General features: G+C 32.9%; 2 protein-coding genes across 6 annotated transcripts; one reads left to right on the top strand and one right to left on the bottom strand.

Annotated features, from left to right (window-relative positions):
- The first annotated feature begins 1,084 nt into the window (after nucleotides 1-1,084).
- Nucleotides 1,085-6,684, top strand: LOC123919412 (patatin-like protein 6). Of its 5 annotated transcripts, none has more exons than XM_045971344.1 (4): nucleotides 1,085-1,446; nucleotides 1,729-3,001; nucleotides 3,946-4,258; nucleotides 6,214-6,684. In XM_045971344.1, exons 2-3 carry the CDS (start codon nucleotides 1,865-1,867, stop codon nucleotides 4,213-4,215), a joined length of 1,407 nt encoding a protein of 468 aa, XP_045827300.1. In that variant the 5' UTR covers nucleotides 1,085-1,446; nucleotides 1,729-1,864; the 3' UTR covers nucleotides 4,216-4,258; nucleotides 6,214-6,684. The 5 variants fall into 5 exon arrangements, with proteins under 5 accessions (XP_045827300.1, XP_045827320.1, XP_045827311.1 ...); XM_045971364.1 differs by having other exon boundaries at nucleotides 1,095-1,446; nucleotides 5,711-6,684; XM_045971355.1 differs by having other exon boundaries at nucleotides 1,205-1,446; nucleotides 5,992-6,279.
- A 5,217-nt stretch (nucleotides 6,685-11,901) lies between these two features.
- LOC123919395 (chorismate synthase, chloroplastic) lies at nucleotides 11,902-18,721 on the bottom strand. The gene is made up of 13 exons (XM_045971342.1): nucleotides 18,282-18,721; nucleotides 17,276-17,426; nucleotides 16,973-17,049; nucleotides 16,831-16,889; nucleotides 16,648-16,731; nucleotides 16,469-16,561; nucleotides 16,199-16,279; nucleotides 14,977-15,108; nucleotides 14,099-14,201; nucleotides 13,877-13,971; nucleotides 13,707-13,772; nucleotides 12,795-12,879; nucleotides 11,902-12,415 (listed from the first exon to the last, which is right to left on the bottom strand). Exons 1-13 carry the CDS (start codon nucleotides 18,409-18,411, stop codon nucleotides 12,270-12,272), a joined length of 1,302 nt encoding a protein of 433 aa, XP_045827298.1. The 5' UTR covers nucleotides 18,412-18,721; the 3' UTR covers nucleotides 11,902-12,269.
- Between the last annotated feature and the right edge of the window lie 4,272 nt (nucleotides 18,722-22,993).

Here is a 22,993-nt window from a genome sequence, read left to right as displayed (position 1 = left end):
TTTTCCGTGCAGTGTAAGTTGCTGTGTTTGTGACAGTTTGATCAAGATCTTGTGCCTCCAAAATGGATATTTTATTTTTATTTAATAATTTTGGAAATATTGTTTTTAAATCAGGAAAATTTGATCTTATTTTTATTTGTTAATTATAAAAATATTTTTTAAAAAATTAGGATTGTCCGATCTTAATCGAATAGTCACTAACATCTGACTGCAAAAGTGCACCGAGTCCTAATCCTAGTTAAGAAGGCCGCATATTAGTCATTTTCTGAACCGTGGAGTAGTATAAAACTCCGATAACTATTGTAAGTGTTTTGGATTTTTTTTTTGACCAAGTGTTTTGAAGTTGGGCCAATTTCAACGCCACATTCATTCGTCTTATGAGTATCATGCTACAATCTTACCAGGTATGTCTCATTTTGACGTGGATACCACAATGTTTGCAGCTCCACTCCTATAGTTAAATGAATTTTTTCATAAATTTAACTCAGTTGATAAAAATATTACATTATTTATGCAGGAATTAAGGTTCGAACCACGAACACCTTGCTTAATAATCGTGAAATAGTTTCATTTCTTATTCTGGCTAGGGCGCCCTCGTAAGGCGTAGGGTAGAGATTTGAAACCAGAGGCCTTTTCTCATCTAGTTCTTTTATTATGTCGAGAAGAAGCATAAAAAAGCTTGGAAGAAGAGATGGTCAATTTTCTCTTATCCTATGGGCGAGACGGGGGACTTCTACAATGGGCTATACCACCCAAACCAACCGAGGGAAGTCGCATCCGCCCCATCGCAACCACCTACCATGTTAAGATCACATTTGTTTACCCTTTTCTTTGGTAGTTTAACCGTATATAGTAAAATTAATTTTCTTATATCAATCGTTAGTTGATTCAGTTGTGATTGATACTGAACTCAGTAGGGAGGAACACATTTCAATCCCCAACAACTACGGTCGAAAGAGGACTGAAAATGTTAGAACTGACTTTCGAACCAAATTAAACCGTCAAGTGAACCGATACTAGTGTTGACAACCAAAAAAGAAAAAAAAAATTGTCTTATAAGAATATTTGTTTTTCCTCATTTTCAATATAAAAATATAGTAGATTGTAGAAACCTGCTGAATAATGAATGAATCATGGCCATACTAGTAAAAAAATAAAAATAGAAGAATAATTGTTGTGTGTATATATAAACTAGTAAATATAAATATATGATACTAGAGTATGGTATAGCTAGCTAGCTAGCTGTTGTAATTTGGCATTTTCTGGTTCTTTTCGGTGCTTGTTTGTTGGTTGCCTTTGATGCTTACAACATATAGAAAAAAACTAGCTTTCCTACTTTGAGCAAAAGGAACAGACACACACACAACTAAAGAGAGAACAAGTTGTGGCCATATCAAATTACTACTACACAAGATTGGGAATTGGCCTCATTTTAGATATCAAAAGGTAAGGGTACCCTTTTGACTCTGTTTCTCTCTGCTCTTTTTGTATCATCCAATTACTAGTTTTTCACTGTTTAACTACAACACTCTGAAAGCGAGTTCTTAGTTATTTTTCATATTTCACATTTTTTGCTCTTTATATATAATAATTTCATATTTCAGCTAGCTATATCTATGTATGTATCTTTGAATTGAATTTTTCAAACTTTAAAAGGCGAATAAAAAGCAAAAGAAAAAACCAACACGTTTTTCTGAAGAAATGTTTCATTTTCTTTTTATTCTGCAGGCGTCACTTCGGAGGTGGTGGTGATTTATTACTGATTTTTCATTTTTCTCTAAAACCTCTCATGCAACAAACAAACGCAAAATAATCGCGTTTCAAGAAAAGCAGCGTTTGGAAAATCGAAAAAAGAAAAAAAAAAATGGATTCTAGTGATCAATTCGAAATGCAAGAACCGAGTATTGAAACCGATAAGCTCAGCTACGAAATCTTCTCTATTCTTGAAAGCAAGTTTCTCTTTGGCTACGATGAACAAAAACTCTGGTTTCCTAAGCAAATACCTAACACAACTACAATTGATTCTCAACAACCGCAAACTGTTTCCGCCGCTGTTGACGGTGTCTCAGCCGTTAAGAATCAGCGTGGGAAAATATGTATACTCGCAATCGACGGCGGAGGTATGCGAGGTATTCTCGCCGGAAAAGCTCTTGCTTATCTCGAAAACGCGTTGAAGAAAAAATCCGGTGATCAGAACGCTAGAATAGCGGATTATTTCGACGTCGCAACCGGCGCCGGTGTCGGAGGTATTTTCACGGCGATGCTATTCGCGACGAAAGATCAACGCCGGCCGATTTATTCTGCGGATGACACGTGGCGGTTTTTAGCAGAACAGGGGAAGAAATTCTACCGGCAGGGGACCGGTAACGGAAGCTCCGGCGGCCGTGGATTTCTCAAGAGACTATTCGGAAGCGGAGGTTCGAGTTCAGTTGAAACTGCGACGGCTGGTATGGAGAAAACGGTTAAGGAAGCTTTTACGGCGGAGAACGGTCGTTGTTTAACGCTGAAAGATACACTGAAACCGGTTCTTATACCGTGTTATGATTTATCCAGTACGGCGCCGTTTTTGTTCTCACGTGCGGATGCGTTAGAAACGGATAGCTTTGATTTTCGTTTATGGGAGGTGTGTAGAGCAACTTCAGCTGAACCGGGTTTATTTGAACCGGTTCAAATGCGGTCTATTGATGGACAAACTAAGTGTGTGGCAGTTGATGGTGGTTTAGCGATGAGTAACCCGACCGGTGCGGCCATCACGCACGTGCTTCATAACAAACAGGAGTTTCCGTTCGTTCGAGGTGTCGAGGATTTACTTGTTCTTTCTCTTGGAACTGGTCAACTTTTGGAGGTCAACTATGAGTATGATCAGGTTACTCGTTGGAAGGCTAAGGATTGGGCCCGGCCTATGGCGCGAATTTCTAGCGATGCCTCGGCTGACCTTGTTGATCAGGCCGTTGCCATGGCGTTTGGGCATTGTCGGAGCACCAATTATGTTCGTGTTCAGGTATGTTCTTCGATGAATGCTGTTAAAATTCAATTTACAATGCTAAATGTTTTTATTTAATTGTGTAATGCATTATTTTATCAGTAGGGTTTTAGCTTAGTAATAGTTTGGCGCGTAGTGTGTGTAAGTGTTGTAGTGCATGTTAGTAGCTTATCGGAATTACCAAACATGCCTGTAAATTTGGGGAATTGATTAAGTCTATGATTGGGAACAAAGTGATCCCACCGGTATTGTGTCCATCGGAAGCTAGAAATGGTAGCTTACAAATGTGCCTTGAGACGTGAGAATTCAAAGCGGCGCTGCCAATCCAAGCAAGCAATAATACAGTTTACTTTAGTTACAGTATTTTGGTTGAATTTGAGAAAACTGAGGTGAGAAACAGGTGATGTTGAATTGATAGAAGTTAAGAGGAATTAAATAGAGTCAATTTCATACCAGCAGGAGAGTAAAGGGGTGTGGGGTTTGCATCATAGGGATATCTTTTGCCTTTGTTTGTATTAGCAAGTTGAAGGGTATGTATGGGGTGAGATAGCTGGATTTGGCCTTGTTTGGGGAATATCTCTTGATGTTAATTAATGTTGTCTATTTTTTGGCCAAAAGAATGTGTTTCAGTTTTAGGAAACTTTGCTATTTTTGTTGGACCATCACCATGGTTTTGTGCAGCCAAGAAATGAAATTGATATGTTTGTATAAGGGACCATCATATGGATCAATGAAGAGTTAATTCCATAGTATTGAAATTCATTTGGTCCCTTATCCCTTTAGTAGAGTTATGTGTACTAAATTACCTTTTTTGTTAACTAACAAACAAGCCATTATAAATTGGTGGGGAATTGTGATCGGTAAAAGTTGTTGTATCTTTAAATTGTGATTTTGAGCTTCAATATATCCATACATGAATGTACTTTCTTCTAAGCGAAGCGATTGTTACATGAACATTACAGGCAAATGGGTCAAGTATGGGGCAATGTGGAGCCAATGTGGATACAGATGCAAGTCCGAGCAATGTAAAGATGCTAATGGGAGTAGCAGAGGAGATGTTGAAGCAGGAGAATGTGGAATCAGTACTCTTCGGAGGGAAGAAGATCGGGGAGCAGAGTAACTTTCAGAAACTTGATTGGCTTGCTGGAGAACTTGTTCAAGAGCATCAGAGGAGGAGCTGCAGAATAGCTCCCACTGTTGCTTTCAAACAAGCTACCCCAAAAGCCACTTAAGATCCCATAGTCAACCCTCTAAAGTATCAACCTAAAGAAAATGGTAAGCACTTTGTTTGGTTTTTCTTACCTCAATAATTTACGGACATATCCTTTCAAATAAAGCTTTTTAGTGGACCCCTTTAATTAATTACCAAGGTGAAAGCATCTTCATTAAAATTAAATTAGTACGTGTTCGGGAGAACCCGAATTCGATTCCTGGTGGGAACAATTCTTGACTAGATTTTCTTAACCTTACCGCTGAATTCTGGATCACCGGGCCCCCTTCACTTAGGAACCTTAGAATTAATACTATTCAGATATTTTTTAAGATAAAATAACATGACCAACAACATTGCTCAACTAGTACAATTTTCTAGATTCTAAATTTCTAATTGCTCCATGTAAATCAGATAACAAACTTTTATGTTGTCTTTGGAAACTCTGTTGATGAGGTGAAATGGGGAACACATTGTACATTTGTACCTATTGTTTTCACCTCTAAGTTATTCAAACACACACTTATCAATATCAGACCCACAGGAATAACTTTTATCGACACTTGACTGGTAAAATTAAGCACAAGCACAGTCTTTCGGTAAACTTGTGGATGTCTATAAAAGTTGAAATTCCACACAGGTTCATCATAATAACTACTGCATTTAATTTTAATCATTCATTCACTAGGAAAACATTGAATTGAATGAATTTGTCAGCTTCTGTGTACACATACATGGTCATGGTCTCATGGACGTGAAATTATGTAACTTGTCTCCTCATCATCAGTACAACAACAATATATATATATATATATATATATATATATATATATATATATATATATATATATATATATATATATATATATATATATATATATATATATTAATATGGTAGGCAAGTAATTGTTGTTATATATGGTCGTATAGAATGAAAGAGCATAAGTTATGTCGGGTAACCGACACTCATTGTTAGTAGTATTATGAAAGGGCATTCTGGTCATTTAGTTCAAAAGGGAAAAGGGCATTGTGGGAACTTGAAATATGTTAGTAAGAGGGATTTTATTTTGATCATAAAGAATCAGATCATGGCGGGGCACCCCTCCAAGTTTTTCCGTAGTCCTGAAAAGTGCTTCTCATGTCATAAAGCTTATGGCCGGTTTGTTTGTTTTATTTTTTTGTTCTAATTATGGGGTGTGGAGTAGTTGACTATTATTCACAATGTACAAAAAAAAGGTATTGCTGAGGGCATATAGGTAATTTGCACTAGTTTGGGGCTTAAGAACATCTTGCTAATTAAGTTCTTTGTGTGATTTATGTTGTATTGTTTCCTACTTAGCTAATTTGGTTGCATATTTCTCTTATCTCTTTAACAACCAAAGATCAAAATTATCCATCCCCTTGCATAATGACTTATTAGAGATTTCATTGAGACAAAATTTTCATATTTTTGAATAGTGGTCACGTGGGAGATTAACTTTACATAATTTTAACTAATTAAAGTAAAATTTGGGCAGTTGGAAAAGGAGTTGAAATTGGTCAGAAGGATTTGGACCTCTGTTTATTTAGCAAGGGAATGATGATATGGGGTCAACCACATGGCAAGACAGGACAGAATAATTTTAAGAAGAAAATAACAAAAAAATTATGTCACTAGCCACATCACATGTCCATAAAAATAAGACAGAAAAATATTACCAGATCATTCCAAACATATTATATTTACCAACCACAATTTGATTATTCCAAATCAAATCTTATCTTATGCAGCACTAACTTGTGGTGCTTTCGATTTCGGTCTGATCGAAAGTGTATCTGGTTTCAAACATCGACTGCTCAATTATTTCTATTTTTTCAAGCTATTATCGGTGTTGTGTTCATGTATGTGTCAACACTTGTTAGATCTTGTATTTTAATATCTTAATTTGATTCTTAAACTTGAAGTTTACATTATTGCATCTTAGGAATGGCTAAATCCTTGTTATTTCTCATTGAATTTACATGCAATAAAATGTTGCAGGGAAAAGACTGATATTATAGGAGGCAAAGAAAAAGAAAAAAAAAATGGAGAAAGGAAAAGGAAAAGTAAAAGAAGAGTGCAAATAGCAGTAGTAGTATAGCAGCTTTACTTTTGAAGATAGACAAGGGTTAGGGGTGAAAAGGACAAATGGTGTAATTAAAAAGGAAGAGAAGATCTGTGTGGGATACTTTGCTCACCAGAGGGCAGACATTATGGTGTCCACTCCACCTTTCTAGCTATTAGGGTAAAAGAGACCAACAAAGAAAAGCAAAGTGTCTCAGTTGAAGCTTTTTAGGGTCAAACATGAAATCAAGTGCTATATTTTTTTATTTGAAAAAAAAAGAAGAAAAAAGAATGAGAATTCAGAGGGTGGCAAATTGGATTAGATTCTTCTGTCCTATTTTTTTTTTTTTTTTGAAAAATAATTTGTAAATGTTTTTTTCTATTGCAAAGGTTTTTCCCTGTTCCAAATAAACTTTTTAGATGGTAGGTTACCTTATAAAATGTGGCCATACTTGTCTTTGCGCAAGATAGACAAGGCTCACTAGATTCACTGTTTCACGGATATTAGGAATTAATCTCTTCTTAAATGAGTGCGACTAATAAGTACGTGTGGACATTTGCGGGTGCCAACTAGAATTTTATAAGCTGATGAATGGATCAACCGGAGACAAGTCCACGTACCATCAACTCTCTGAAACTATTCAAGATAATAATGTTGATTGAGTTACTATCTTTAGACCTTATTATAAGAAAAAAAATTAATTAATAGAATGTTTAATGTCAAATACAACAAACATTCAGCAAAAACGATAGGAGGGGGTATTACATTAGCAAAATTGATAGGATCAGGCAATGCATTTGTAGCTAAATTATGGTTGCGTATAAAGGATTGCTCTTGACCAAAAGAAAGACTCTTCATGTAGTGCCATCAAATAAGAGAAAGATTTGCCAAAAACGAGTCAGCCTCTTATGCGCCCATAATCGTCGCGAAAAAAGTCAATCTTATAACGTGGTTAATCAAAGTTTGAATATTGATCAAGAGAGATGTCATATTTAACATGACATGAATTTGATCAATATCATTTGTTGTGGATCTAAAACAGCATAAAGAGAGAAGAGAAATAAACCTAGAACAAGCAAACTATATGGAGATTAAACCTAGAACAAATCTAGATCATATGTGTAAAGGAAAATTATATAATCAATCCAAAAAATAAGATAAAGAGAGAAGAGAAATAAATGCACTAAAATTATTTACACAATTCAATCTAAATTGACCTATGTCTAGAGGAGAAAACAAATCTACGATTTACTATTCACAAGTCTTTAAAAAAATGCCTTTAAAAGTTTAACATCAACAAGACATGAAATAATGTATACTATTCTGATGAAAAAAGTTAAGGTTGATTGGTACCAAACTATTCAAAAAATTGCAATTTTGAGTAATCGTATTGGGGAAAATCTAAACCTCTTTCATCCTTTCCGTCCCATTTTACACAAAAATACTTTTTCTTTGATCATTTTGCTAGCCCTCTAACTAAATTCTACTATTGAAAGTTGAAACGGCCATAAAGACAAATTTAATTGCTATCAATTGCTACTTTTTTTGACATCATTGTCTTGATTTGACCACTTTAGTATCTAATTAATGTTAGGAGGCTTTTTTCCATCTCTTAAACTATTCAATAATTGAAAAGATACCAAAACATGAAAAACAGCTTAAAGTCTATTCTCAGGTTAAACCTGGTAGCTTTAAAAGGGAGCCTCATGAATATTGCTCCAAAATGGTTAAAAATATCACTATATCTAATCAGGCTGCTTAGGCACTTAGCCATGACAAATGTAAAGTTAATCACAATAGTTAAAAAGTATTTGAAGTATGAGGGAAAATTCACTTGGTTTGGAGTAAAACTTAAAAGAAGTGAGGACACTTAATTTTATAAAAAATTTAAGGACTTGGAGTTAATGGGTCCTTTTACTTGCATCTTACCCAATCTTAACTTTTTTTATTCAATGTCGAAATTTAAATCAGACATAGTACCGGTGGCGGAACTAGGAAAAATTTACTGGGTGAGCCGCTAAAAAATTTATGGCTTATAATTTATAAGTTTGTATTGAAAAAAAAAAATTGGTAACATTTTTTCATGAGCTTATATCTTACTAGTTTATATATAGTTTACGAACTAATATTTTCACTTGCACTTAAACTAATATGCATACCGAGTGACTTACAATCATCAATAATAAACTCTAAACTAATATTTTCATTAATATTTGTGTTAATACTCTATACTTATAAAAATAGGGTGTTGCTAACGAGTGCCCCCGGGGCACTCTTTAAGCATTCCATTTAAAGAAACTTTTTATTCAAAAAGTTAAACATTACAATTTCCAATGCGTTGACTTTACGCATTTCGATAAAAATTCTATAAAAAGCTTACTATTTAAGGGTTTAAAGAGTGCCCCGGGGGCACTATTTAGCATTTGCCATAAAAATATTACTTTTTGGGGGTGAGAGTGGGGTCTTGGCCCACCTCAGCCACCCCCTAGTTCCGCTGCTGCATATTACAACAACTCTTTCTCAAGTGTGATACCCTCTACATTCATGATCTAACTCAAAAAAAGTTTCCTATTGAGTCATGAAAAAAGCCAAAAGGTTTAGTTTTTAAAAAGGTTTTGATTTTAAAAACAAAAAAAGAACCTATATATTTTGAATATTGAAGGAAGTTCTTAATTATTTTGCTGTTTATAATGGAATTTTTTTCTCACTTTTAATTGGGGTATCATATTAAAGAGATAATGAAGTTAATATGGACCTTAAGTTTTAGGAGATAATAGGACGATCTGTCCTTAAGTCACTAGCTGGTTGCTAAGTCCTTGTTTGAAGAAAAATTAAAGTGTCTAATTTTGTCATGTTTATTTGGGGTTATTCATCTTTTTTCAATGTATATGTTAATGTCCATTTTGTCTACATACCATACTTTATATTATATCTTCTTAATTATTAATTTGGTGTTCTTTTGTCTATAACCTCTATAGACTATAGTGCTCATTATCTTTGATTTGCTAAATAGCTCCTCCACCCTTACCCTCCCTTCTCAACGATCATATAATTAATTAAATAGTATTATGGTCTTTATATGGATGTGACCAAACTACATAATGGAATCTTTCTTTAATTAATCAAAATTATTGGCTTATCCTTTCTACCACTTGGCCATTTTGGCTATGTTCAAACTTAATGAGTCGTCCATTCCCACCCATTATCATTGTTAATTGGGATTAGAATGCTTATTGGGCCCCAAACATGACTTCCTACTAAACTCATTTTAAATTATGATAAGGGTGACAAAGATGACAATGATAATGACAAAAAGATCCTCTTTATGAGTTCTATTTGTTCATAATACTGTTCCTAACACGTATATTTAAGATAATTACATATGAACGAATGAAAGATAGACGAACAACAAGCTGCACCGTTAAACTTATTCATAATCATTTCTCTCTTTAAAATATAATTCCAAAATAATAACTCATCAATTATGGTTCATTCACTTTTTTCTCTTTTCAATCAATATCATACACGAGCTGAAATATGAAAGGCTAATATTTATGGCTATGGTTGTTATTTAGATTAGAAGAATGAAGATTATGACACCAACAAATGATATGATAATAATATCATAATATTTTGAGATTTATAAAGTCACTATTTAAGTGCCGTGCTTGCAACAACTTCTTTGTGTTTGATTAGAGTAGTTCAACTAAAATTGTAGTTCAACACTGCACACTATAAAAAAAAATTAAGATTTGAAAAAAACATGACCTAGTGATATTTCGCTTTCACAAGGCACTATAAAACAAGAGTCACCATGAAACATGGAATTGGTTGTTTTTAACGGTAATAAACTTAGCAAATAAAATTCGAGAATATTTTTGAAAGACAAAAGCAACGAATATATATATACTCTAATTAGTAACAAAAGTTTGTGAATTGTTTAGTCACAAAAAAAATTGTGAATTGTGGTTAAGTTTGTACAATTGTACTATTTATTATATGAAAAAGAGTAAAGAGAAAGTTAACATGTGTTTTAAGGACACATAATAAGGTATTTAATATAAAAAATTACTCGTAAAAATTGTGTATTAAAACAAAAACATTCATTTTTAAGTTTCTTAATACGTGTCTTCTAGCACATATATATTAGCAAGACCCAAACCTAATTATACAAATCCATACAAGATATAACCCTATGTCATAACTTAGACATAGTGTGTACGTTAAAATGGCAACTCGTACCAAACGACAATCACAATCTGTCGTCTCAATGAGTCATTAAGATTATATAATTATAGTGATGAAAAACTACAAATTATAATTATAGGTCATTGTGTGTATGCTAACGATTTAGTCAAAATATGTGTATACTAAATTGATGACGGTTGACTTAAAAAAGTGGATTCATATTTCGTAAGAAAAAGAGTTTGATCTTTACTTTCATTTTGATTGGATGAATTTTTGGAGTCAAATTCACTGAGACTTTCATTTTTTGGAGTCCAATTCACTAATTGGCATAGTAAGACCACTCTAATATGCATTTCCATTAAATATTAAATAGGGGTATAGGGGTAAAATACGTAATTAATAAATTATCATAATTTTTTAGTTAAAATAAAATTATTTAAAGTATATATACTCGTCTATTTAACATTTTACTTGTCAAAGTGGTTTTAAGCCTAGCGAAAGATAAAATTTAGTAGGTGTTAATATGCATGCCTACCGGAAAATATAATTTGGTGGGTGTTAAAATTTATTACCTAGAGGGAGATATAATTCTGCACGACGTAGTATAATTTTTAAAATACAATGCAAAAATAACAATCGAAGAATGTTAGAACTTCATATTACATAATGTATTCTTTTAGACAAAAACATTGAAGAAAGAGTAGATTGATGGTAGGATTGTGTAATGAAACCCAAAATTCGTGTAAAACATTTTGCTTTGGAAGGGGTTATGGAGGTTGATTGATGAAGAAGATGTGTTTTGAATAAGATGTGTTTTGATACCGGCTCGTATTCCTCCTTAGTCCAATTAACCCCATTTTTATTTTTTATTTTTTTGGTTTATAATGAGTGGGAATCGAACCCATGACCTATAGTGTACAACCCAAATTTCTCACCACTAGACCAAACCTAGTGACTTATTAACCCCATTTTTATATTACCTCATATTCCTTGTTAAAATTTATGATCATTTTTATTTCTAAAGAATACTGTGGATAGTCAGTGGTCCATCATAGCACTCACCTTATTACTCCTTAAATAAGTAAACTAATCAAAGGAATATCTGAGGTATATTTTCTCAATTGCCTAAGCTATTTGAATTAGAAATCCATGACTAATGTTTGGCATCATAGATCTAGCAGGTAGCTCGTCTTACTCGTAGTCGTAGACGATGTCCAATTGTCCAGGAATGGTTAAATGGGAACCATTTAGGTACGAATGGAGCAAAAAAATTGAGTGGTTCATTGTTTTTTCGAACACCGAACTCTACATACAAGCTTGAGTTCAGATCTGCTTCAGTTATTATATGCCAATTTATACACATAAATAAGTAATAAGATAAAACATAGGTACAAGTTTATCTTCATAACAGTAAAGGGAACACAAACAAGCTAAACTTGCCAAAGCTTGATTTATTGTGAAATGCAGTGCATAGCAGCATTTAAGAGAAACCAGGCTTACGAAACTACAAAATTTCTTGCAACAAATACCAATTCACTATAAAATACATCTATACGTGCTTTTGCAGCATGGTACTCTAGAAACAATGTTGAGAAGAAAAACGAAGTGAAAAAAACCAATAGTTTAACCTTTATATTAATACAAACAGATAGATAGCACCAAAAATACGACATGCTGAGAAAGAGCTGGATCCTTTGTGGAAATTTGAACTTTTCATCAGAGCGAAGTAACTGCCGACTAAACACTAGCCAGAATGAAGATTTTATCTGAGGCCATTATTGATTTATGCACCCACTTCATTTTCTCAGATATGCACTTCTTCTGTTTCTAATTTGGTTGACAAGGATTCTTGCAAATCGAAGTTCACGGGAAATAGATTACACTGTGCATATTGTGCCATCAATTGGTCCACAAGTACCAAAGCTACCATGGCCTCTACCATGGGTACAGCTGCAAGTCCAGTCCAAATAAAAATTTAATAAATTTTCTTTTCCAACGATAAAATGGTAGGACAAGAAAATGAGATGAAATTTAATATATCTTCCTAACATTGGATATAGATGTCTTTATGGATTTTTTTTTAAATAAAAAAACCATGTCATCTCCCAAGAATCTGGTTCCTCTAAAGTGAGTACATTGAATCGGTTACATATCTTTATGGAAAAGCTATCATTTAAATAATTATATTTTTCCCTTTAAGATCAATGTTAACTCAGTTCTAAAGGATTTTCTCAGTAATTTAGATGAAGTGTTATCAGAGACAACATAAAACTCTAAATAGTTGGATGAAAATAAGATACAGTACTTCAAAAAAGGCTAAGATAGTAACCTCTAGGGACGACACAAGGATCATGACGACCACGGGCTATGAGCTCTGTTTCTTTCTTATCCCGAGTCACTGTAGATTGCTTCCTCTGCACATGTATAACATCATGTTCAATTCATATAAAATAGTGAAAATTTGTTGTCCTGTGCAAAAAAGCATGCTACGGACAACCTAAAATCAGCTAAAAATGGGGGGAAAGTGAACATCTATATGCCAAGGAACTGGAGTCAGTAGGATGACGCAAATAAAAGGTTGCCTCAATTGGTACCCCTAAAACACAGCATGTCTATGAAGAATAAACCATACATCCTGTATGCTGCTCAGACAATGTTTACTAATAATTCATATTCATATACCTAAACAATTGTCTCATTCAACTAGAGAAAATGGAAATCAAAGTAGCAGCTTCAGTAGCTGTTATCTTATTTCCTACACAGCCGATCTATGCATTGGTAAACACACCTTAATTCAAGGGTGAAAAAGGTGTGGGAGCGGGTGTAATGTTTTGACAGAAGATGATAACAAATAGGTAGGAGGGCCCCTTTCCTCCGAGAACCAGAGGGTTGAGATGAGATAAAATAAAATAAAGAATTAACATAAAATGTCATATCTATGATAAATGAGTAGGTAAAGAAATTTAAAATGCATATAATTTTGCAGTCACTCTATGGCCTATGCTAGTCAAATATGCAGTGTTAACATTGAGCAATTAAAATTGTTGCAATTAGTGGATTTATGAAGCAGAGGGAAAGATAGGTATCATAAAATAGTGTACAAGTTTTTCAGTTATCAATCAAGCTTTAATTTTACAAGCCAAGTTAGAACTTCAGTGCTTGGATGGATCAACTCAAGTACTCCCCTGGCGCTGGATTTTTATATGATGTGTGATTGAGAGAAAGAGGATACTGGACTTACTGAAATAGTCGATGTCGGCTTGAAAGCTATTCTCATGTTAATTATTTCTCCATTGGAAATTCCACCCTGATTTTCAATATAAAGTAAAACAAATATAGAACATTACTGTCATAACTCATACAGCATATCTAGAAACAGCTAGTTAATTTGTTATAGAACAAAACAAATACCTGTATCCCACCAGACCGGTTTGTTCTTGTCCTCATATTTCCATTTTGATCTATATAAAATTCATCATTGTGTTCACTCCCAGTCAAAAAGGTACCTATAATGATTTCACTAAGCCATCAGAAGATACCCCAGACACAAGTGATCATAGAAAATTACATCGTTCAATTATCCCTGTATAAGACAAAGCACACATTGTCATATGCATAAGCAAGTTTCAATACCTGCAAACCCACTACCAAATTGAAAACCCTTAGTTGCAGGCAATGACATGGCAGCTTTAGCCAGCTCAGCTTCAAGTTTGTCAAAAACTGGTGAACCAAGACCCTGAGAAATAATAATAGTCATTTTCTATTCTAATTGAAAAATAATATGAAAATCTGAACAATTCAAGCATAAAGTACTTGGTTACAAAACTATGTAAGGATTGGAAGTGTCTATATGATATCAGCCATGCAAGTAGACATATAAAGGGAGACACAAAGCTGCAAATTAACACGGGTTGTTTCAAAGCAGTGTTATTTTCTTCCTTTTTTCTCCCATTCTTATTATTAAAATATCAAATAACAGCATCATACCTCAAATAGAAATCTTATATTGAATTATTGATAGGCTTCAAATTTAATACTTCTAGGGGTATATGGATGGATATAGCAGATACCTAACCTTCCAAACTCATGGAATCACGGATGACTAAAAAGCACAGCTTGTCTGAGTTTATTTAATTTCCACTGATTTTTCTAGAGTTTCCACAAGATTCTATATCACGTATATTTACTAAATTAATTTCTGCATCAATCATCGAGCAATGTTACAGTCAGGGGACGGAGCTGAAAGATATTCTTTGCGGGAATACACACACACACACACACACAAAAATATGCAAAGATATTTTTTTTTTCTTTCAATTTTTGGTTTACAACTTTTGTTCTTTCGATCTGGTTCATTATAGTGGCAGCATTATGTTTCCATTGAAATGCAGCTAGCAAAATATAGTTTTCCCATAAACCCCCTGTGGTTGATATCACTAAGTTAATTTGTACACTAAACCCTATTATTTTGCAGAACTATTTTTTATTGACAGAAAAGTGAAAAGACTTACACGTGGACAGTTCCTCACAATGCATGTTACAACACCACCAACAGAATCACCTCTCACTCGGACAGCATCAATAGCAGATATCATCTTCTCTGCATATTCAGGGTCTGGACAACGAACAATGTTACTCTCAATCTGGACAAAATTGAAACAAATAGTGGCAAACCAGGAATTTAGCTTCTGAGATGCAAGAATTATTTTTTAAAACATCAACAGTAATTATTATTAATACACGTCAAAACAATAATGAGCCAATTTGGAAGACTGCAGCAAGTAAATTCCTGAACAGAAGGTATCACTGTAAGAATTCTATGCAAAGTTATCAGAAAATACAGTTATTTGGTCGAAATACAGGTGAAAGTATATTAAAGATTAAACTCATTCAATATTCTAGTTAGATGAATTAATTGCCCATGTTTTGGTGAGAATGAAATTTTATCCATTTTATATAAGGTGTCTCCTTTTAATATTCAATCAATACTTTCATCATCAGTAAAAAAGCAAATTGTATAAACTTCCCCCCTTTGAGTTGTTATTTTATGCACTAATTATACATTTGTAGTCCGTACAAATTGTTAAATCAAATCAAGAGAATAGTTGACACTAATATGCACATTTACATGTTGGGATGGTAAAATTTAATCACCCATTTTCTTAATTATATTAAAGTCATTTCTTTGCTAATACTCGTCAGTCATGTAAAAATTAAGTCAAGTCTCACTATCTTAGTTTAAGACCACAATGAGATTTCTCCCTGCGTGAGAATCACTTTTGTCGATTTGTCAAAATTAGTTTTATCTTTACAAACGTGCGTTATATAAGAATGTCAGTTGAAAGTTATTCTTTTCAATTTGATATTCTAGAGTGAATTTATTTGAAGTGTGGAAAATAAAATTTATTTACTGGGTTTAAATTAAACAAGGACAAATATAGTCACTTCATATATGAATGCCAAAATTTCATCTGACAAAATCATTAGTGGTAGCTTGCAAGCATGATTTGAAAATGCATCCAAAAAATGGAAATGTAAGTAGTCTTACTAGTTGCCAATAAGCAGGCTTGCCTACAAATTTGTTACTTAGCAGCATCCAAATATCCATAAAAAAGTATTAACAAATACAAGAGATAGTCATCTCATCTCCATGTTTAACATGCATGACAACACAAAATCTAATTCAAACTGTACATTCTAGCATATATAAATATGAAAAAATAACTACTATACCTGATCAAGTGTAAGTGTCTCATTGTCAATTAAGTCCTCTGGAAGAATAATCTTGTGAACTTGAGAGACATAGGCAAGAATCTGAAAATTGAAGAATTAGCCAAGGATATTTCCGAAGAAATTGGCAAATAAAACTTTTTTTTTACAAGACAAATAAAACATGTTAAAGCCACACATCAAACGTGCATTGGTGAATGAAAATTGAAAGAGAGCGAGAGTAAAAGTAGGCTCAGACAAGTATAGCCTAAACTCATGAGACAAGTAACACACCTCAGTTCCAGCAAATTGTTTGAGGATTTTCTTAGCAACAGCACCAGAAGCAACCCTTCCAATGGTTTCTCTAGCAGAAGATCTACCACCACCCTAAACATAGGAGTTTAGATGTATGAGCTTAATACATATCTAATCGAAAAAAGGTACCTAACTTATTATATTGTAAAGGTCAATACCTGAATTGATCTGACACCATACTTCATATCATAGGTTGCATCTGCATGGGAAGGCCTATAAGCTAATGACATCTCACTATAGTCCTGAAAAATCACCAAAAGTACGAAATTTTAACAGCCCATAAATCAAGGTACATGGTTGCTTGCTTTATTGAATATTTCTGAACATGAAATTATACTCACATTTCCTCTTTGATCAGTATTGGGCACAAATACATGGATTGGAGTTCCTGTAGTAACTCCTGCATTTAACAGACTGTACTTTAAGACCTTTGTTCAAGAAACATATAACTTCCCGGTTAATAGTATTAGGAAAAATATTAACCTTCCGAAACTCCTGAAAATATTCTACATGTATCAGTCTCCTTTCTGGGAGTTGTAATTCGGCTCTGACCTGGCCTCCTATACACAAGAACCTTATACTGTTATTCTTTAAAAACACGTTGTGTCCTAAGCAATCATTGCCTATAAGCTATCATTCATAAATGTTGCATTCCCTTACTAGCAATTCCGAATGCATTTCAACAAAATCCATCTTATACAGTATTATTTCTCTATAACCCCCAAAGGGCTTTTCACAATGCAAGTAGTTATGTTAAGACAGTAAGATAATTTCAAAGGCAAATACCTTCTGTCAAGATCCTCTTGCATGTCAGCTTCAGAGAGAGGGATGCGAGGAGGACATCCATCAATGACACAACCAACACCTCCTCCATGAGATTCTCCGTATGTTGTAACCCGAAAGTGGTTTCCATAGGTACTCCCAGCTGCCCGGATCTCTGTAATACATCAATGGTTTCAAAAACTTTAATGTCCAACCCAGCCATCAAAGTACAATTATTAGTTTAGAATTCCTAAAACGCAACCGGCATGAAAAGTACTAGTAACTATTTCCATCAATTCATTGTGTTTAACATAGGACCTGTTTGGATAAATAGCTTATTTACAGCTTATAGCACAAGCGCTTATGTATTACGATACATAAGCTGTTTTTATAGCAAAAGATAAAATAGATAAATTGTTTTTATATATTCTATGTGCTATTTTCATAAGCTATATTGGAAAACTTATGAAAATTGTCATAAGTTGTTTTCATAAGTTCTCTCAAACAGTCTCACAAAACTTATGTCAGTAGATAAGCAGAATTTGAAGTTAAAAAGAAACTCGGAAAAAGCACTTAACTGAAGTTTCTATATATTTTTCAATTCTCACTAGTTAATACTAGTATCCGTGCCAAAAGAGGAGCAGACCATAATTTAAAAACATTAAAATTGAAATTGAAATCCAATTTCACATAATCTAAATTTCAGAAATTATTACATTATATGAGTTCCATAGTAAGAATAATAATGTCACAATGTATTTATTCATTTCAACAAGTTACAACCGATGCCGGAAATCTCGATACAGAAAATTTCAGGTTGCACAAGCACACTCAATGAAAGCAGTAAAACATACTATAGCATCATATTCTTCTAGTATTGGCAGTAATTCTCAAATTCCAATCAATAATTCCAGAAAAGTAATAACTAACAATTGAAACAAACAAAAAGGATATAGTATAAGCGTTGAATAACAAATTATGAAACGGAAATAAAACAATTAACAGAGAGAGAGAGATAGAGAGAACTAACGGAGCTTCTTGGGGAAGCGAGGACGGAGGTAGACGGAGGAGAGAGATCGGAGATCGGAATTAGGAGAAACGAAAACAGAATCGGTTCGGGAAACGGTTAGGAAGGGTTTGATGGAGAGAGAAGAAGCCATGGATATTGATTGGAAATGTAGTAGAAGAGAATTGTGAAGATGTTTGAAGAGCAATGAAATACTGTTTTCACTTTTCAGGTTTGGTAGTTGAGTTCTATTTAAATTTAAAAAATAAAATAAAATTGGTAGTTGTTGTTGAGTTGAGAAAAGTTGAAGAGGAAAAGGAAAATTGAATTGGTTGGTAACGAGGGCAAATGTGTAATTAGTGAGTGTCAAGTTGTTGTCACTTACCTACCTACCCACTCTTCCACTGTTGGTATTTATATCTTTGTGGCTTTGGTAAGTTGAAATGAGTATTGGGAAGATGGATAATTCATGTACCTTGTTTGGACCATTCAACTTATGCAAATATTTTTAGATTAGGCAAAACACTTGTCTATTTTATTTTTAGTCAAAATACATGTGTATAATGTTTTTAAGTTGGATGTATGTCATTAATTAGTCTTTTAAATTATTATTTTTTACTATATTAGATTTATGTCATAAAGTATGTATTATAATCTCATAAATCCTATCTCAACGGACAAAAAAATATCGAAATTATTAGGCTGAACATCGTGACACACGTTCGAACCCGAGATCTCACAATTATGTGGGTTTAATTTCAGTAAATTATCGCTTTATCTAATACCGAAAAAAATATGTATTATAACATTCACATAGAAACCCTTTTTCTCTTTTTTTTTAATTAAAAAAATTGATTTTTTTAAAATTATGAGTTTTATTTAATTTTAATAAAAAAGGCATTTTAAAAAAATAAAATTCAACATTTTTTAAATAAAAAAATGAGAAAAAGGGTTTATATGTGAATGGTATAAAAGATAAACGACCTAAATGGAAAAAAAAATAAAGATTAAAGTGTTAAAATTAAATAAAATAAAGAACTAAAGTGTTACAGAAAAAAAAATAAAGGATCAAAGTGTTACAAAAAAAAATAATATAAAGGACCCCTGAAATTATTTTGCATATTAAAAAATTATAAATTAGTAATGTGTAAACGTGCGGCCCAGTTAAGTACTAAAAAAATGAGGGGAAAATAGAATACATTCATTATCATCTTCATGTGTTTGTCATCTTCTTCGTTAAATCAAAATTAATTACTACTCAAATACACCTTCAAATAACATCAATCTCTATGTTATGCTCTCATTAATCTCCTTCTAAACTCAATATTTAAAATCCCCAAATTCTCAATTCAATTGGAGGACTAGATTCATGATTTTCGCTTTCCAAATCCATATTGTCTTTCCTACAAATGATAATTTTTTATTACAACGAAGTTCGTTTCCAAATTCACAATCCAAATCCTAGCAAATCAATTTTGTTTTTTTTTTGTTACAAATATCTTGCAAATTAAGAAGAATATGAAAAATAAACGAAACTTATGCAACCATCGCCGACGATGACAAGCTCGAAGCTCGAATAATCGTCGGCTTGCTGATTTGGCAAAGCTTACGGTGAAAGAAACACGATGAGGGAATTTGATGTTATCTCATTCAAAACAAAATATAATGACCTTGAAATAATGTGAGTTTGAAGAGTGAAAATTAATTTGGTTCTCTAATTGAATTTAGAATTTGAGAATTTTAATTTTTGGGTTTAGAAGGAGATAGAGGAGAACATAAAATAGAGATTGACGTTATTTGGATGTGTATTTGAGTAAAAGTTAATTTTTGTTTAATGAAAAATATGATGACGAAAGTATGAATGTGATGATGAATTTTATGAGTTTTACTATTTTTTTAATAACAATTAAAAAAAACTTATATGCGCGCATCACAAAAGATAAAGAATTAAAACGAATGATCAATTATTTGGTGAAACTCATTAATTACCAGAGTCCAATATCTTTATTTTTAATTATCACAAATTTAAAGCATAAACACTATGACAAAACTCTTTACATGTATCATCCTACAATGTAATTAAAATCTTTAAGGCTTTGTTACGATTGATGATAGTACAGAAGGAATTGAGCATAATGGAACATAATTGAATGGATTAGAGCAGGATAGAATGAAACACAAATTTTGTTCCATTATTTGTATATTCAATGATAGAATGAAACAAAATTACCACTCCGTCATTTGAAAAGTGAACAGAATCAGATAAATTATAACATTTTTATTCCAATTTTACCACTATTTTAAACCATTAAACTATAGGCAATAACTCAAATTCACTCAAACTAAACTAACGAAATTGTGGAAAGTGTTTGAAGGCTGGAGGTATGCTCGGAGAATGGGATTCAATAAGATTGAGGTTAATGTGGATCCACAAGCGGTGGTGCCAGTTTTGTATAAAGAAGCTAATAAATGTGTGGACGTGTTGGCTAATATATATTGCAATCTTGAGTTTGAAATTTTGTGTAACACCATAACCTGAATACTCGCATTATTCTAGTTTTATTAGAGGATTGTTTTAAAATTTTCGTAGCGGATAAAAATAAAACTTTATTGATTAATAGTTAAGGATGAAGATAGGGGAATATTATGAGTTATGGTATTACTATTCTTAAATTACATTGCTATAAATTTAATTAGTGTACACGTGCATTAGATGAAAATATTTTACTAGTGACTTATACATTTTTATGTCTTAACCTAGACAATATAAATAAAATTGAAATAATATACACCCTCCCTGTCCCTATATGTCCAAATCAGAGCGAGAGGCTACACCGGAACACGAACACCAAAACACAACACCTGAGAAACCGGGTTCCCAAGTGCCCAATCAAGTAAGAAATAACAGTGTGAGTTTATGTAATAAGCAAAAAAAAAATAGGAAATATACGACAAGGTATAAACATGATTACATCACATTAATAATTCATGCAACATTTATACCATTTAATCACCGCTTCAATTTACACATCACTAATCAATTAATTAAATCAATCATACAACATTAGTTACTTGAAATATCGGAGATATATTACTAAATATCCAACTCACCATTATACATCATTTAACACCACCAATTAACACACACAAACTATCACTTATCATTTAGTGTGCTGAGTTGGGTAGCTCCAACTTGTAACCTAAGTGGGGGCATTAGCTTATTAAAAAAAAAAAACTTATCATTTAGTGTGCAACTATGCAAACATCAATTAACAAATTGAAATTAAGTATACAATGTCTCCCTAGACACGACCTATATGCATGTGGTACCCATTACCATAATTTTGGAAAACTTATTCCAAATATTTTAGATCATTGTGTCCAAAACAACAGTAAACTAGATCTGCGTCTCTAGAATACTCATCAATAAACAAAATTTATGAATGCATAGATGTGCATATACCAAACATATGATTTTATCTCAACTATAACATCAACATAATATGGATAACACAATCCAAATATTCTAAATCATCGTCTTTAGAATACACCTACTCATGATAAATCCTTATTTATCATCATCAATAAATTGAACATCCTAGTTATATTCATGAACAATCACACCTCGTCATTTTGCATAAGCACGAAAACATCGTCATTGTGCATACGCACGAACACATCACTAATACACCAAAAGAATTCATACACCAATAAAATTCATCATTTAGTACACGAATAGAATTCATCAATAATCCACGTCAATGAAACTTCATCAATAAACTCACAAATAAAGTTTATCAATTAAATTCATTAACTAACACATCAATTTAGTTTCATTCATATATTCATCACCATTATCTTTTTGAAGATTAGATAAAATAATTTAGCTAATCCTAACTCCACTCAACTACATTCTCTATATTTCCCAAAATTCTTAATTATTCTTTTACTAACTTCGTTTTATTTTCAAAACAACTTTTCCTAATTAACTACTAAGTTTAATTATGAAAAATAGTGATTTAAACTCCCATATACTCATCTAATAGTTAAGATTAAATAGTCTAAAGACTAGGGATAAAAAAGGATCAACGAAACTGCACAACAACACAAGACAGCACAGAGAAAGGCCACCTGAGCTGCCAAATTGCTTGGGCCGAAAATGACAGTCTGCAGAATTTTGCAGATTTTTACTTGCTCACTGCACAGACCATAAGTTGAGCTACAAGCATCCAATTGAGACGTGTAAATATGATTTGGAAAGCTGGGGAAAAAAGCTACAACTCTCATGTTGAAGAAAAATGCCAATTCAAAACGCAAAAGGGTGAAAAATCACGTTTTCTCTTCAGACTCTATAAAAAGATAGCTTTTCTTAAACTACAAACACTAGTACAAATATGACATATTACACATCATGTTTACATCTGACGAGCATATGTCAGATGTAAAAGGCTATGTGGAGTAACCTTTTCATCTGGCTTCAATATCCACAGAGGTAAAAAATAAATAGAGAAGACTTTTTACATCTGACTTCAATGTACCAGAAGCATAACTAAACGCGGTGGCAATCTTGTAATTATGGTGAAAATTATCTAAAATATGTATGCATCTGGCCATATTTAGCCACAGATGTAAAGGTAAAGGTTAAATACAAAAAAAAAAAAAAAAAATTGGAACAAAGGTAAAGGTATACGCGTATTGTGTCTCCTTCTTCATTCCCATCGCAAATCAGCGCCGTC

The sequence above is a fragment of the Trifolium pratense genome, linkage group LG1, assembly GCF_020283565.1.
Source record: "Trifolium pratense cultivar HEN17-A07 linkage group LG1, ARS_RC_1.1, whole genome shotgun sequence".
Lineage (NCBI taxonomy): Eukaryota > Viridiplantae > Streptophyta > Magnoliopsida > Fabales > Fabaceae > Trifolium > Trifolium pratense.
Note: the sequence above shows the minus strand (reverse complement) of the source record. Positions and strands in the feature narration are given on the sequence as shown.

Coding starts and splice junctions, on each gene's coding strand:
- LOC123919412 (XM_045971344.1), top strand. CDS start 1,865: ATGGATTCTAGTGATCAATTCGAAATGCAAGAACCGAGTATTGAAACC. Junction 3,002..3,945: donor CCAATTATGTTCGTGTTCAG/GTATGTTCTTCG, acceptor TGAACATTACAG/GCAAATGGGTCAAGTATGGG.
- LOC123919395 (XM_045971342.1), bottom strand. CDS start 18,411: ATGGCTTCTTCTCTCTCCATCAAACCCTTCCTAACCGTTTCCCGAACC. Junction 14,202..14,976: donor TTGTGAGGAACTGTCCACGT/GTAAGTCTTTTC, acceptor ATTATTTCTCAG/GGTCTTGGTTCACCAGTTTT. Junction 12,416..12,794: donor TCCTTGTGTCGTCCCTAGAG/GTTACTATCTTA, acceptor CTGGACTTGCAG/CTGTACCCATGGTAGAGGCC.